General features: G+C 41.2%; 1 protein-coding gene across 3 annotated transcripts in view; it reads right to left on the reverse strand.

Annotated features, from left to right (window-relative positions):
• robo4 (roundabout, axon guidance receptor, homolog 4 (Drosophila)) overlaps window positions 1-14007 on the reverse strand; it is a 139257-nt gene that overhangs the window by 20969 nt on the left and 104281 nt on the right. For 2 of the 3 annotated variants that reach the window (XM_043676846.1, XM_043676849.1), the window contains exons 15-17: window positions 11650-11715; window positions 5647-5788; window positions 2701-2928 (exon numbers count right to left, since the gene is read on the reverse strand). In XM_043676846.1, the coding sequence (XP_043532781.1) occupies window positions 2701-2928; window positions 5647-5788; window positions 11650-11715 (436 nt within the window). The remainder of the gene's footprint in view (window positions 1-2700; window positions 2929-5646; window positions 5789-11649; window positions 11716-14007) is intronic. The other variant, XM_043676848.1, reaches the window with a different exon arrangement.

Raw genomic sequence — 14007 nt, forward strand, 5'->3', positions numbered from 1 at the left:
TCCACCTATCCACTCCACACTCTCCTCCCTGACCTATCACCTTCATCCCCTCCCCCACTCACCCATTGTACTCTATGCTACTTTCTCCCCATCCCCACCCTCCTCTAGCTTATCTCTCCATGCTTCAGGCTCACTGCCTTTATTCCTGATGAAGGGCTTTTGCCCGAAACGTCGATTTCTAAGCTGCTTGGATGCTGCCTGAACTGCTGTGTTCTTCCAGCACCACTAATCCAGAATCCACCTTAGAGTGGGCCACCCTGATTTTAAAATAGTGACTCCGAGCCCCACAAAGGCAAACACCCTGTCAAGACCCCACAGGATATGACATCACTTTATCAAGCTGCCTCGTGCTCTACTAGATTTCAGCCAATACAATCCTAGCCTATCCAACCTTCCCTCATAAAGTAACACATCCATTAGAGATATTAGTCCAGCAAACATCATCTGAACTATTTCCAATCCATTTATATCCTTCCTTAAATAAGAAACTCTAACTATATACGGTACTCCAGAGGTGGTCTCACCAAAGCCCTGTGTAACCGAAGCATTGCTTTTCTCCTTTTGTTTTCAGTTCTTTGTTTTATGTTTATAAAGCCTAACTCAGTAAATAAATTTAAAGGTGTGTTCATTGGCTCTGATTCTACCCTTCAGTGACTGCCCATTCATCAGTGATTTGAGAATATACTCATTAAGACTCATCTCTTTATTCCTTTTTCACCCTCCCAGTTCTATTTGTGCATAAACACGTTGTTGTTATTAATATAATGCAGTCAATGGCTGGCTATCACATTTGGATAGCTTACTTCTCAGTAAAAAAAAAACAAAAAACACCAGACTTCCTTTTGTAACAAAAGATTTCAGCACGCTGCAGAATTTCAAACACTGCCAATATTTGTTACAATTTTAAATGCCTGGCTAGATTTCACAAGCTTCAGCCTCAGGCACTGGATCACAATGAGGACAAGGTATTATTACAGGCCACTTACTGGAGAGTGATTGAGCTGAGTGCACCAGAATCGGAGGATTCAAACTTCCCATACTCCAAAGGATCACGACAAAAGGAGACTTGAATTTGAACCAATGTCCCCAGAGCACAAGGCATGGCGGTATGGCCTAGTGGGTACCTCTCAGTGTCAGAGGGTGTGGGTTAAAACCACATTCCAGCAACTAGAGAATACATTCTACCCTGTCTTTTTAGTGCATTAATGAAGGAGTGCAGCTGTGGTCTTTTACATGAGGTATTACATTTGAGTGCCCTCCCAGGTGAATCGAAAAAATTCCCACAGCCGTATCTGAGAAAGAGCAGAAGAGTCCTCGCCCTAGCTAACATCTATTCTTCAATCAGCATTTCTAAAATAGATGAATTGATGAATAACACACTGTTGTTTATTGAGAGAGACACGTTGCCAAAGCCTTATGGCCTGTGCTCATCAAAACAAATGAAATAATGTCAAATTTCAAGTGACCACCCCAACTAATTCTACATGAGAAAAGGAATACTAATTGATTGGCAAGTTAACAGTGAATGGCTGAGGAATTATTGGCTCCTCTGCTCTTGGGTAAATCAAATAAAGATGTAGCATATTCCTTCAGTTTTCAGAAAATGATTCCCTGTTCATGAATGTATGTCATGCTTAGAAAGCGTAATTGGACTATGTTATGAGCTTGCCTGATTATCTTACTCTTAGTCTAGCTATTAGCGCACTCCAGATTGTTCAGCAAATGCTTTCTAATTATCAAAACACATCTCACAGCGGATGTTTTGATTTGGCCTCTGCAAGAGTGGGCTGGTTGATTACAATCTGTGTTCTGCCTATGAAAAACAACAAAAGAATCAGGCTTTTGTCAACTAATCATTGGGACCTATGGGCCTGCCATCACATTCATCCAAGTATTTTACATGATGTTGTTCAACTGGGAGATAGACAGAATACCATTTTTGGACTGATGGAAAAATTAGTGATTTGTGGGAGATTGCTGTGCACAAATACTCTGCTATGTTTCTGTCAATGATCACAATGACTATTCTACAAAAAGTACTTGTTGGCTGTAAACTGTTTTTGGACAACTTGTGTTGAGATTGTGAAACGAGTTACACAAAAGCACACACAAAAAAAGTCAACCACATCGCTGAGAGTCGGGATTCAAAATCAAATCAAACCAGCGAAGAGTGGCAGGTTTCCTACCCTGTAGTACATTAGTGAGCCAGACGGGTTTTCACAACAATCAATGACTGCTTCCTGGTCACTATACTTTCAGTTCCAGTCTTTATTTGTTGGATGGAATTTGAACCAATGGCCCCAGAGCACGAGTCTTAAGCCATAGTCAACCCTATATGATAACCTCTCCTCAGTTTGAACATATTCTTCCATTTCTCTCTTTCTCTCTCTCTCTCTCTCTCGTGCATTAATCTAAGGTACCCTTAATTGCATCAATGCTTGTAGCCTCAATTACTCCTCTCAGCAATTAGTTTTGCATTCTGATTACTCTTTCAGTTTCTCTTGTTGTTGGATTTATTCTTGACCGTCTTATACCCATGATCCCGAGTTTCAGCTTAACCCAACAGGTGGGAGTATCTCCACTACATCCACTATATCAAAACGCTCGATAGCCTTCAAGTCCTCTGTTAGGTTGCCCTATGTTTCTTTTTGCTGGACAAATGGGAAATAACAGAGAATTTAGGTAGATTCTTTCTCAAACCTTAGGTTACCCTCATCTGTCAGCTCCAGGAACTGATCGACTGGTTCTGGCCGGTGGCTGTTGTCCGCGCCGTCGTTTGCTGACAGTGAGAGGGTGGCAGTGGACAGGCGGCTGTAGCATGTGGTCTGATAGGACATCTCATCATCTTCCAGAGGAGAGCAGCTTCCCTCTCTCTGTGCTCCTGCGGACATCATGCTGGATTCGGACAGCTTCTTAGATTTGCTTGACCTGAAACAAAACACAAATGCAAGTGAGCCTTTCATCAATCTTCTCATAGCTACCATTCCTGAAGGCCAAAACAATAGGTGCCAAATTCCTCATGGATTATAGGAACAGCAGTAAAGCTCCCTTAATGTCTCTAAATCTAGCACTCTCCCCTCCTTTAAGAATCTTCTTAAAATCTATCAAATTAATCAAGCTTTTTTTGTCTTCTGTCTTAATCTCTTGCTTTACCATACTTGTTTGATAAGAACATAAGAACTAGGACCAGGCGTAGGCCATCCGGCCCGTCAAACTTGCTCTGCCATGCAATTAGATCATGGCTGATTTTCTCATGGACTCAGCTCCACTTAATCGCCTGCTCACCATAATTCTTTATTCCTTTTCTGCTCAAAAATCTATCTATCTTTGTCTTAAAAACACTCAATGAGGTAGCCTCAACTGCTTCATTGGGCAAGGAATTTCACAGATGCCTATTATGATATTAATCGTGTTTGTACATTGAAGATGCTATATAAATGCAAGTTCTCATTGCTGATCAGCCTCCTCAATCCTTCTCTCTCATTTCATTAAGTCATAGTTGATGTACATTTCAAGTCCATCTACCTCTGTTCCATTCAGTTCCCTGTGCTAGCCTTATCTAATGGAAAACTATCAGTCTCAGTCTCAAAGTGTCAGTTGATCTGGTATCCTCAGCCCTGCACGTGATGCAGGCAGTGTGAAGAACTTTCTAGACTTCCAATGTGTAAGAAAGGTATCAATTCCTGAATATCCAAGCTCATATTTTGAGATGATGCTCATATCCCACCTTGAGTCATCGGGTTTTTCCAACACTTGAAGAGATCCCTCAGTCCATCAGGTCTGCATCAGCCAAGCATCCATTCTAATCTAATCCCATTTGTCAGCTCTTGGCCCATAATCTTATATGTTATGTTGTTTCAAACCCTGAGGTATCTAAAAGGTCCTTAAATATTCTGCCTCTACCACCCTTTTGGCAGTAAGTTCCAGATACACACATTCCTCTGGGTGAAAAATAACCTTTTTCTCTCAAATCCCCACTAAATCTCCTGCTTGGCACATTAAAAGTGTGCACCCCTAGTTATTGACCGGGGCAAGTTTCTTCCTATGTACCCCATCTGCCCCCTCAGAAGTTTGTACATTTTAACCAGATTCCCCTTCAGCCTTCTTCACTCTAACAATACCAGCCTAACTAGTCTTTCTTCAGAGCTGACCTGTTCCAGACCACGCAACACCTTGGCGAAACTCCATTGCAAAATAAAAACCGAAAGAAATGCAGATGCTGTAAATCAGAATCCAAAACAGAAATTGCTGGAAAAGCTCAGCAGGTCTGGCAGCAATTGTGGACAGACATCAGAGTGAACATTTTGGGTCCAGTGACACTTCCTCAGAACTCCTTTGCATCCGCTCTCCTGTAATTATCATCCTTTCTACAGTGTGGTGAGTAGAACTGCACACAGTATTCCAGCTGTGGCTTACCTAATACAACTCCATTATCACCTTCTTCCTCTTGCATTTATTGCCTTGACTCATAAAGGCAAGTATCCCATATGCCTTTTTAACCACCTTATCTACCTGCTCTGCTGACTTTAAGGATCTATACACAGCAAGATCTCTCTGTACTTCCTACAGTCCTACCTACCATTCACCTTGCCTTGTTAATCCTCCCAAACTTTTCAAGATTAAATTCCTCTTGCCACCGTTCAGCCCATTTGACCACTGGACCACATCATCCTTTAGTCTCAAACTTCCCTCCTCACTATTTACCATACTACCAAGTGTTGTGTTCTCTGTAAACATAGTGCTCATTCCTCCAACATTCAGTTTTAGGTCATTAATGCACATTGCAAACAGTAAGGAACTCTGTACTAGACACAGGCTTCAAGTCACAAAAAACACCCCTTGACCGTCACTCTCTGTCACTAGGGCAATTTTGGATCCAATTTGCCAAATTGCCCGGATCAAATGGACACTTAACTTCTTAACCAGTCTACCATGCAAGACCTTGACGAAAGCCTTACTGAAATCCAAATGGACTAAATCAACTGTACTACACTCATCCATACACCTAGTCACCTCCTCACAAACTTTAATGAAACTTGTTAGATATGATGTCCCCCCTGAGAAACTGTGCTGACCATCATTGTTCTGAAGCCTTTTGAGAGGAAATATGTCTTGATCCTTTTCTGACTTCCATCCATTAGCATATCAATTGGAGAACATCAGCAGAATAGGGTTCGGGTGATATTACATTATATTACACACACACACGCAGACAAACACATGAGATGCCCAATTAGTATTGTTGGATAGGCATGAGAATCCAGGATGACCCATCTCCTGTCTATCTGAGGCAATTTATGGCACCATCACTAGCCTTCCTCCATTAGTCTCTACTGGTAACAGGCTTGAAGCTGCTGGGGTCAGTTGTATTGGTGTGTTTTTATGCTTGTAACAATTTCAAAGAAAAGATGTTCCAGACCAAGATGGACAATTTTTTAGTCAGTAAAGGAATCAAGGATTCCAAGGTAAATGCAGGTAAGTGAAGTTGAGGATTACCACATTCAGCCATGATCTCATTGAATGGCAAAGCAGACTCAACAGGCCAAATAGCGTAGCGCTGGTCCTGCATCTTTGGGAGTTGTGGTAAATATGATTCCCTCTGTCTATCCTTCCCCATTGCTCTCAGCAATACAGAATAGTTCTTACCCTTGCTGTGTGCTATGGATGTGCTGACGTTGCTCTACTGGGAGAGGTGGTGGAGGTGGGAGAGCATCCACCAATTTGAGTCTGAAATTGTGATGCTGGATCTTTGGTGAACAGAAAGTCTTCATCACCTTTTTCTCATCACCTGCCAATGGGACAGAGAGGTTACAAACACAGCATACTAACAGACAATGGTACTTTGACGCCACTTTTCAGCTTGGCCCAGGCTTTAAATTGTGCAGACCCAGTTGACATATTGTTAGCAATATGATACCTGCCACATGAGATGTCAACATAAAAATACAAACAGTAAGAGATCAATGAAACAAAAATCATACAGTATAAATACACTATAATATTCTAACAACCAAGGTCTGAAATTCCCTCCCTGCATGTCCTTGCTTTCCTCCATTTCAGATGCTCCTTTAAAACTACTTTGATTAAACAATTGATCTGATCTAACATTTCCTGATATTGTTCAGTGTCATTTACTGTTTTATAATACACCTACAGTTTGCTTAGCACTTCTGATGTGTTCCTAAAAATGGTGTGCTAATCAAAAACAGGTTGAACAATTATAAATTTCTTACAGGAAAAGGTGATTGCCTGACCTCTAATTTTTACATTAGAAACCTATTACTGCATAGAACCTAACAGGTTCAAAAATTCACAGTAACTCTTACCGATTTACTAACTTTTATTGATGTAGAATACTAATGCTTTCAACTATTCTTCTGTTTCACACTTCCCTTCTTCCACATGACATTTCCCTCTACTCCTCCCTTCCATTCCTTCATTTCCCTCTTAATCCTCATTCTGAATGAAGGGTCAGATGAGGAGTAATGAAGGGGGGGAAGATTAGAGTAATTGTAGGAAGTGCAGTCCCAGTATGACGAAGCACTTTAGGAAGACTGCAACAATTGGACTTATAGCTTTATTTCTTTATTTTCTGACTTAATCCCAAGAAGGACTGTAATGTTTAACTTTTAACTTTGTTCCTTATTTCTTTCTAACTTGTTCTTAAATTTTTGTACTTATACCCAAGTTGGCACCATTTTCCAACCAAATATTGAATAGTGAAACAACATTCTCACTCATCAACAGTGAGAGGTCTCTTTGCAGTGTGCAGTAACATGCTCATTATAATGTAATTGCACATCATTAACATGCATTTTCTCATTCTCCTACCCTCCAGATAGAAACTAGACTCTGATAAGTCCTGACATGACAGTCACAGCAGGTACCTAACTTGCCATGAGCTCCTCTAGACTATCCATCACCAACATCTCAGGGTGTTACATGGGCAATGACCTTGTGAACCCCCACCCTGATCACCAGGACTCCACCTCCGTATTGATAAAGCAGGGTGCCAGTGTTCCCTTTCCTGACATATTGGGGTAATTAACAGGAACCATGCAGGGCAGAAGTGGCTGGTGAGTAACTGTGCTTTAAAGACAGTGCAAAGGCCAGGAATCCCAGGAGATGCTGGCAGTGACCAGGACCTCTGTCTATGATCAGTGGTGGGACAATACAAGAGTGGGATGCCATTGGACTGCGGTGCATAAATAATGAGGCAAATTTAGGAAAATGGAATAAGAAAATCCGTCTGGGCTTTGTGAAGGGAAACCTCCAATGAAATGCATCAAAATTGACACAGCCAAATTCTGCTAAAATTCAGTCTATGGTTTACCAAACATATGATCCTGCCTCCCATAGATCAAACAATACCCTAACTGTTAACTCATCTATCTAACATATGGACTATACAAAACTGGGTTGAGGAACTCAGTCTGAAAACTGTACGCTCCATTAGACCTATTTCTAATAGGAGTGGAGTTAAGATAAAGATCAGCCCGAGCATAATCTAATGGTGTATCAGACTATGAACTGAATGCCAATTCTGACCCTTTGTTCATTTTTTTCAACATTGTAAGCTCTTACCCAGATACTACGATACATCACAAAACACAAAGTCAAAAGCATGCAGATTTTGGAAATCAGGAGTTGAAACGGAAAGTTTGGAAATGCTCAGGAGGTCAGGCAGTGTCGTTGGAGAGAGAAACCGAGTTCAACTTTCAGGCTGACTGCCCATCGTCCAAATGTTCACACCGTGTCTCTCTCCATAGTTGCTGCCAGACCGGCCAGTATTTCCCACATTTTATGTTTTACTACCGTGACACTGGAGTTCATAAATTGTACTGAGCCAGACAAAAATGACTATGGTTAAAAGCAAAATGGAAGCATAAAGAGATTCACCCTGTGTACTTAGCCAGCAATGGCCCACTGGAGTGATTGTGGTGTCACAGAATGAATTTTACCAATCTGTAGGTTAACAACAAATTACCAACACAATATAACCTATTAGTTATAACTAGCTACTAGTTACACATCAGAAAGCTAGTATGAACCCATTGACCATGAACAAAAATGGAGTGTTACCACAATTAGTTATCAATGAGCTACTATCAGTTACTGGTGGAACCAAAGCTCCCCCTACTGGTTTGCCTGTGAATTTCTCCCCACAGTCAGTCTTCCCTCATCACATCCTTCCCCACCCTCAATCTCTGTCTCTCTTTTTCCCTCTCCTTTGCTTTCTTACTGTCCCCAGTTTCCCCTATTGTCCTCCACCATCAGTTTCTCCTCTTTTCTGATCTTGTTAATTCCCTCCCTCTACACTGTTGCCCCTCTACCCTACCAGCAGTCAGTGTCCTGCTCTGAAGTGGCCTCCCAAGTCTTGGAACTCACCCCCCAGCCCCCTCCCTCCTCCCGGCAACAGCTGCTGGAGCAAAAGGAACCCAATGACAGGGGATTGAAAAGGGCAAACCTGGGAGATATCATGTGACCAAATTGCACATGTCCAGATTTCACATTATCAAATTACACAAATTCAAATCAGTTGACAACACTGAAGCAAATAATGGCGTGGATAACATAATGAATTTCATTTAAATTGTTTAAATATTTAAAAATGACTGACACATGACAGATCCCAGTGAAAAGATGGGTTAAAATTGGACAGGATTCAAACTCCAAGTCACTGTTCCAGTGTCCAGTGACTGAATCACACTCAAATATCCTCTTGGCATTTACTGTCTGGATAGGGAAATGACAAGAGAGCTGCTTTCACCTGTGGAACCACAGTCTGTACACCTTCGGAGAAATTTCAGGCTGACAGAGCAACTATGAATTGGTGCTGCTCTCTAGAGGCACAGTGCAGTAACTGCTTGGGATGAAGAAATTTGAAAGACTGACAACGACCCCTTTTCTAATACAGCAGATCCCATAAACTGCGTCAATGAAAATATTTCATATTATTAATTTTGAGGGCAAATCCCTGCATATAATAGACACAAGCAAGACTCACTCATCCAAAAGACAGCAGCCTCCAATAATGCGCTATTGCCTTAGACTTTCTGTGATTGTCAGTCCAGATTGTACAAAGTTAAAAATCACACAACACCGGGTTATAGTCCAACAGGTCTAATTGGAAGCAGTAGCTTTCGGAGCGTCGCTCCTTCATCAGGTGGTTGTGGAGGACACAATTGTAAGGCACAGAATTTATAGCAAAAGTTTACTGTGTGATGTAACTGAAATTATACATTGAAAAATACCTTGATTGTCTGACTATCATGGTATTCGAACAGATGAAAGACTCAACAGACAATCAAGGTATTTTTCAATGTATAATTTCAGTTATATCACAGTAAATTTTTGCTATAAATTCTGTGCCTTACAATTGTGGCCTCCACAACCACCTGATGAAGGAGCGACGCTCCGAAAGCTACTGCTTCCAATTAAACCTGTTGGACTATAACCCGGTGTTGTGTGATTTTTAACTATCTACACCCCAGTCCAACACCGGCATCTCCAAATCAGTCCAGATTGTGTGCTTAAATCATGGATTGGAGCTTGAACCTAATATCTATGTTCACTTCACAACAAACTGCTGTAGGAAGAAAACTAAGGGGCTTCAGATGTTCAATCCTACAAGATTGGGACTTAGATAGAACAAATGCAAAAATAATCAATATCCTTTCTACGTTCAAATGAAAGGCAAAATGTGGGACCACGGGCAGAAACTCTCTCAACTAATATTTCCTGGTCCATGTAGTTGTCACGCTGGCTGGAAAGTTGGGCGGATAGATGCACATCAGCTTCCACAGAGGGTTCAGGCCAAATGACCTGGTCATTACAACACAGACTTGAGCACTGGACATTATTATCATTGTACACTCGGTCAGACATTAGTTTCTATGTGTGTAACAGGTTTTCCTCCAATGTCAATTCCATGCCTCAGCTTTAGCTTTCAGCCCTGTCAGCAGTCTGTTTGCTTTTCCCTGAGTCAACACCCAGGCTTTACCAATCAAGCACAGCAAGCCTAGATGTTACTAGAATACCATAATCAAACACAGAAAAATTGAACATTACAGTTTGGTGGAGAGCACTCAATTAGTAATGTGCTTCCTGAAAGAGGAGTGTATGTGTCAGCGATTGTTGAGGCCACATCTGTAACTTTCCTTTCAGCTCAGTATCCAGCAACTCTCCGGGACAGCGAGTCCTGGGAGAGAGCACAACTGGCTCACAGTGCAAATCAAATGAGTAGCTGCCTTGAGTGAAATATTGAGGACTCATGAGTCAATGCCTTCAGAAGAAGAAAAAAGTTAAGAGAAAATGTTGAAAAATTAAATATGAAATTCTGCACCATATTAAAGAAGGCTCAATATAGAATATGGGTCAATATTGTGGATGATGCTGGATATTTCAATTTTCTTCCTTGGTCTTTAGTTTGATTTTGTTCTGATGGGGTGAGAGTTTGAATGAGGGAAAATGATAAATAGACCTTTGATCCCACTCGGGGTGGGTTGCTTTTCCCAGATTAGGCATGCTGGTGATTGCACACAGAATTAGATGCTCTTCACACTGTCCACCCTCAACTCCTAGGACAGAAAGATGAGATGCCTAATGACAGCTAGGCCATGAAAGCTTTGAATGAATTGGCAATGTTACTCCTCACCATTATATTCACTTTTGGCTCAAACAACATTTGTTCTAATCCCTATTTTATATCTAAACAGTCTTTGAAAGGTGCATCTCCTAGTGGTGTCATTCTAACCAAAGATGGGGAAGGAATCATCATTAAACAATTAGAGCAACTTGTCTTCCAATGGTCCTTTCCATCTCAAACAAAGATAAAATACTGCAGATGCTGGAAATCTGAAACAAACACAGAGAATGCTGGAGAAACTCAGCAGGTCTGGCAGCAACTGTGGAGAGAGAGACACAGAGTTAATGATTTGAATCTGGTATGACCCTTCTTTGATACTCTGAAGAAGAACTAAAGAAGTTCTGAAGAGACCTGAGAAGCAGTCATACCAGAATTGAAGCATAAACAAGGTGCACTGCAGGAATTCACCAAAGATCCTCAGACAACGCCTTGCAAACTAATGATCACTTCTGTCTAGACAGACAAGGACAGCAAATACATGGGAATAATGCCGCCTTCAAGGTCCCCTCCAAGCCACTCACCATCCTAACTTGGAAATATATCGCTGTTCCTTCACTGTTGCTGGGTCAAAATCCTGGAATTCCCTCCCTAACAGCATTGTGGGTCAACCCACAGCAGGTGGACTGCAGAGGTTCAAGGAGGCAGCTCACCCCTACCTTCTCAAGGGCAACTAGGGACGGGCAATAAATGCTGGTCAAGCAAAGGTACCCATATGCCACAAATGAATAGGAAAAAAAAATTCCTCTTTCCACAGATGCTGCTAGATTAATTTCCCAGTATTTCTCTGTGTTTGTCCCTCACAGCTCACTCACGAGTACCTACTGTCAACTCATCTATGGGGATGAGAAACTGTAGCTAGGCACCTCCGTTCTACAGAAATGTGGCACAATGCTTTGATAATATTTGTCATTCTAGACTAATATTTCAGTTACATAGCCCTCCCAGGTACATTCTGGCTTCAGCCAAAATTCCCAAACTGATAATCAATCTCATCACGATACCTTTGCGGCTGAATCCTGGACTGGTAATTGGGTTCCGACCGACAGTGATCACAGATCTGTTACTTTCTAGGAATGGAATCAAAAGGATCAGTGAACATCTTATGAATAAGAAAAGTGATTAGTGTCTATGCTTCCAGAATTCAGACTGGAATTTAGCCCAACCATCTTCTTTCTGAAGATAAGTTGCATATCAAGGATCGATATAAGTTCTTAACATAACTACAGAGCCATCAAGTTTCCCCCTCAGTCCACAGATAATATTTGCAAAGTAAATCCAGCAATTGGCTCTACATCCAGCAATATAAATTCAAGAAAAACATGCTGATTCGATAGTATGGAAAAACCAGGCCACTTTACTAGTGCCCCTCTGATTGGCTCCATAATGTTCAATTGTTCTCTTTGATTATATGAGTTTATTTACTATTGATGCTCACTGTGCTGGGAGGATTGGTTAAGCATGTGTTTGGACTCAAGAATATTGGGAAGATGGTAGTGCAATGGGAATGTCACTGGTCTGGTAACCCAGAGGACCAGGCCAACTTTCCAGGGATGGGGGTTCAAATCCTACCACAGTAACTGCGGAAATTTAAATGAAATTGAAGTTAGTTTAGGTCATAGTGTCTGTGAAGCTATTATCAATTTCCTATTTGGTTCATTATTGTTCTCATTAATTTGCCATCTGGTTTGGTCTACACGTCACTCCAAATCCACAGTGATGTTGTGGCTCTTTACGCGAGGAAGTAGCTCAGGAAGCCATTCAGTTCAAAGACAATTGAGCCTGTGCAGCAAATGCTGGTCTTGCCAGTGACACACACGTCCCATAAACGATGAAAAAGAGGTTAACAAATCGATAGCAAGAGATGGAAACTAAAGCTAAAAGCATAGGGTAAACATTCTGAAGAACTGTGATGAAAAAAAAAGCTAAATACATGGAAATGGGAGCAACTTTGTATATTCCACACATTATTTTAATGGTGCCCTCATCCACCCCTTCCTTTCTCTCGGAGAAACCCAAAGAATCCCAAACTTTCTCTGACATAAAGATAGGCAATGAACTTCAACTGAGTTCATCCTCAACCTGCAGACTGGTAACTTCAAGAAGCCTGTTCAAATCCTGCAACTTTAGATAGTTTGATGTAATTAAGCCAAACAATTCAAAATAAATTACACTAAATGAGTTAAAAAGGAAACAAGCTGATTTTAATGAAGCGTTTCAATAACCTAAAAAAAAGATAGAGAGGTGGGCACTGCAATGTTTTATTTCCCCGTCCAACTCCATGTTGATTTAGTCCCTTCCCTCTCTCCCGGCCTCCCCCTCCCTTTTGATAGTTTCCATTGCCCACAGTGGGCTTTGCTTGTAAACATTTAATTGGCTAAATGATTGATTATTAAAAGCAAAAAATAAAACGCGAAAGAAGTCACGTGGATTTTGGTAGTGGGAAGATCGCTCAGTCATGTGCTAGAGCACTGCCAACTAAAGAAAAGTTTAAATAAATGAATCTAATTCAACTGGTCAAACAGGGTAAAGATCAACCCATATATACAGCTTATTATAATAGGTTAAGATGAGCAGCTAAAATAATTTTGTGCAAATCACAAATGATTTTGTGTAATAAACTGGTTAACATCATTGATTAATCGCTAGGTTAACGGCTAACCAGTATTTTAGTGGGTTTGTACTTTGCCAAGTAGCCTAACTCAAGCTGGTTCTGTTATGACGTAACCTTCCTTCATAGCACAGGTTAACCACCATTAGCAGTTGCAATGGAAACACAGGCAGGTACAGTGGTAATGTCCCTAGCCCTACACTGGGAGGCCTGGGTTCAACTGCCACCTGCTCCAGAGGCATGGAATAACATCTTTGACCAAGTTGATTAGAAAATAGATTTTTAAAGAATTGGAAACACTGGCAGACACACTAGGGAATTTGAAGAAGGATTTGAAACAGGGTCCACTGAGTCTGTCAGCTCAGAGTGCTCAGCTCTGAAGCTAGGAAAGGTGGAGATCGTTCTGTTCCTTTGTACAAATTTCTGTCAATTTAAACAAAGGCAACTTGCAAACTTCAACGTCCTTGACCTCTCTGTGACAGATTCTACAGAGCCTATTCCATTGTTGCTCCTCGTTTTCTTTTCCTGGAATGTTGACTCTGTGCCTGGGAATAGCTTTAAAAGGCCATTCACAACTCTTCAGCATTGTGCTTCAAATGAGAGGAAGGTTCGACAATTTGTATCTTAACGCTTCAAGTGTGGGGAGGCTTCTCAGCCATGAGAGTCATCGTCTGTCTTTATCTGACATCCAATCATGTACAACAACAATTGTAGTAATCTTTAAATCACTCTGCTCAGAGGTATTATGACA

The sequence above is a fragment of the Chiloscyllium plagiosum genome, chromosome 35 (assembly GCF_004010195.1).
Source record: "Chiloscyllium plagiosum isolate BGI_BamShark_2017 chromosome 35, ASM401019v2, whole genome shotgun sequence".
NCBI lineage: Eukaryota > Metazoa > Chordata > Chondrichthyes > Orectolobiformes > Hemiscylliidae > Chiloscyllium > Chiloscyllium plagiosum.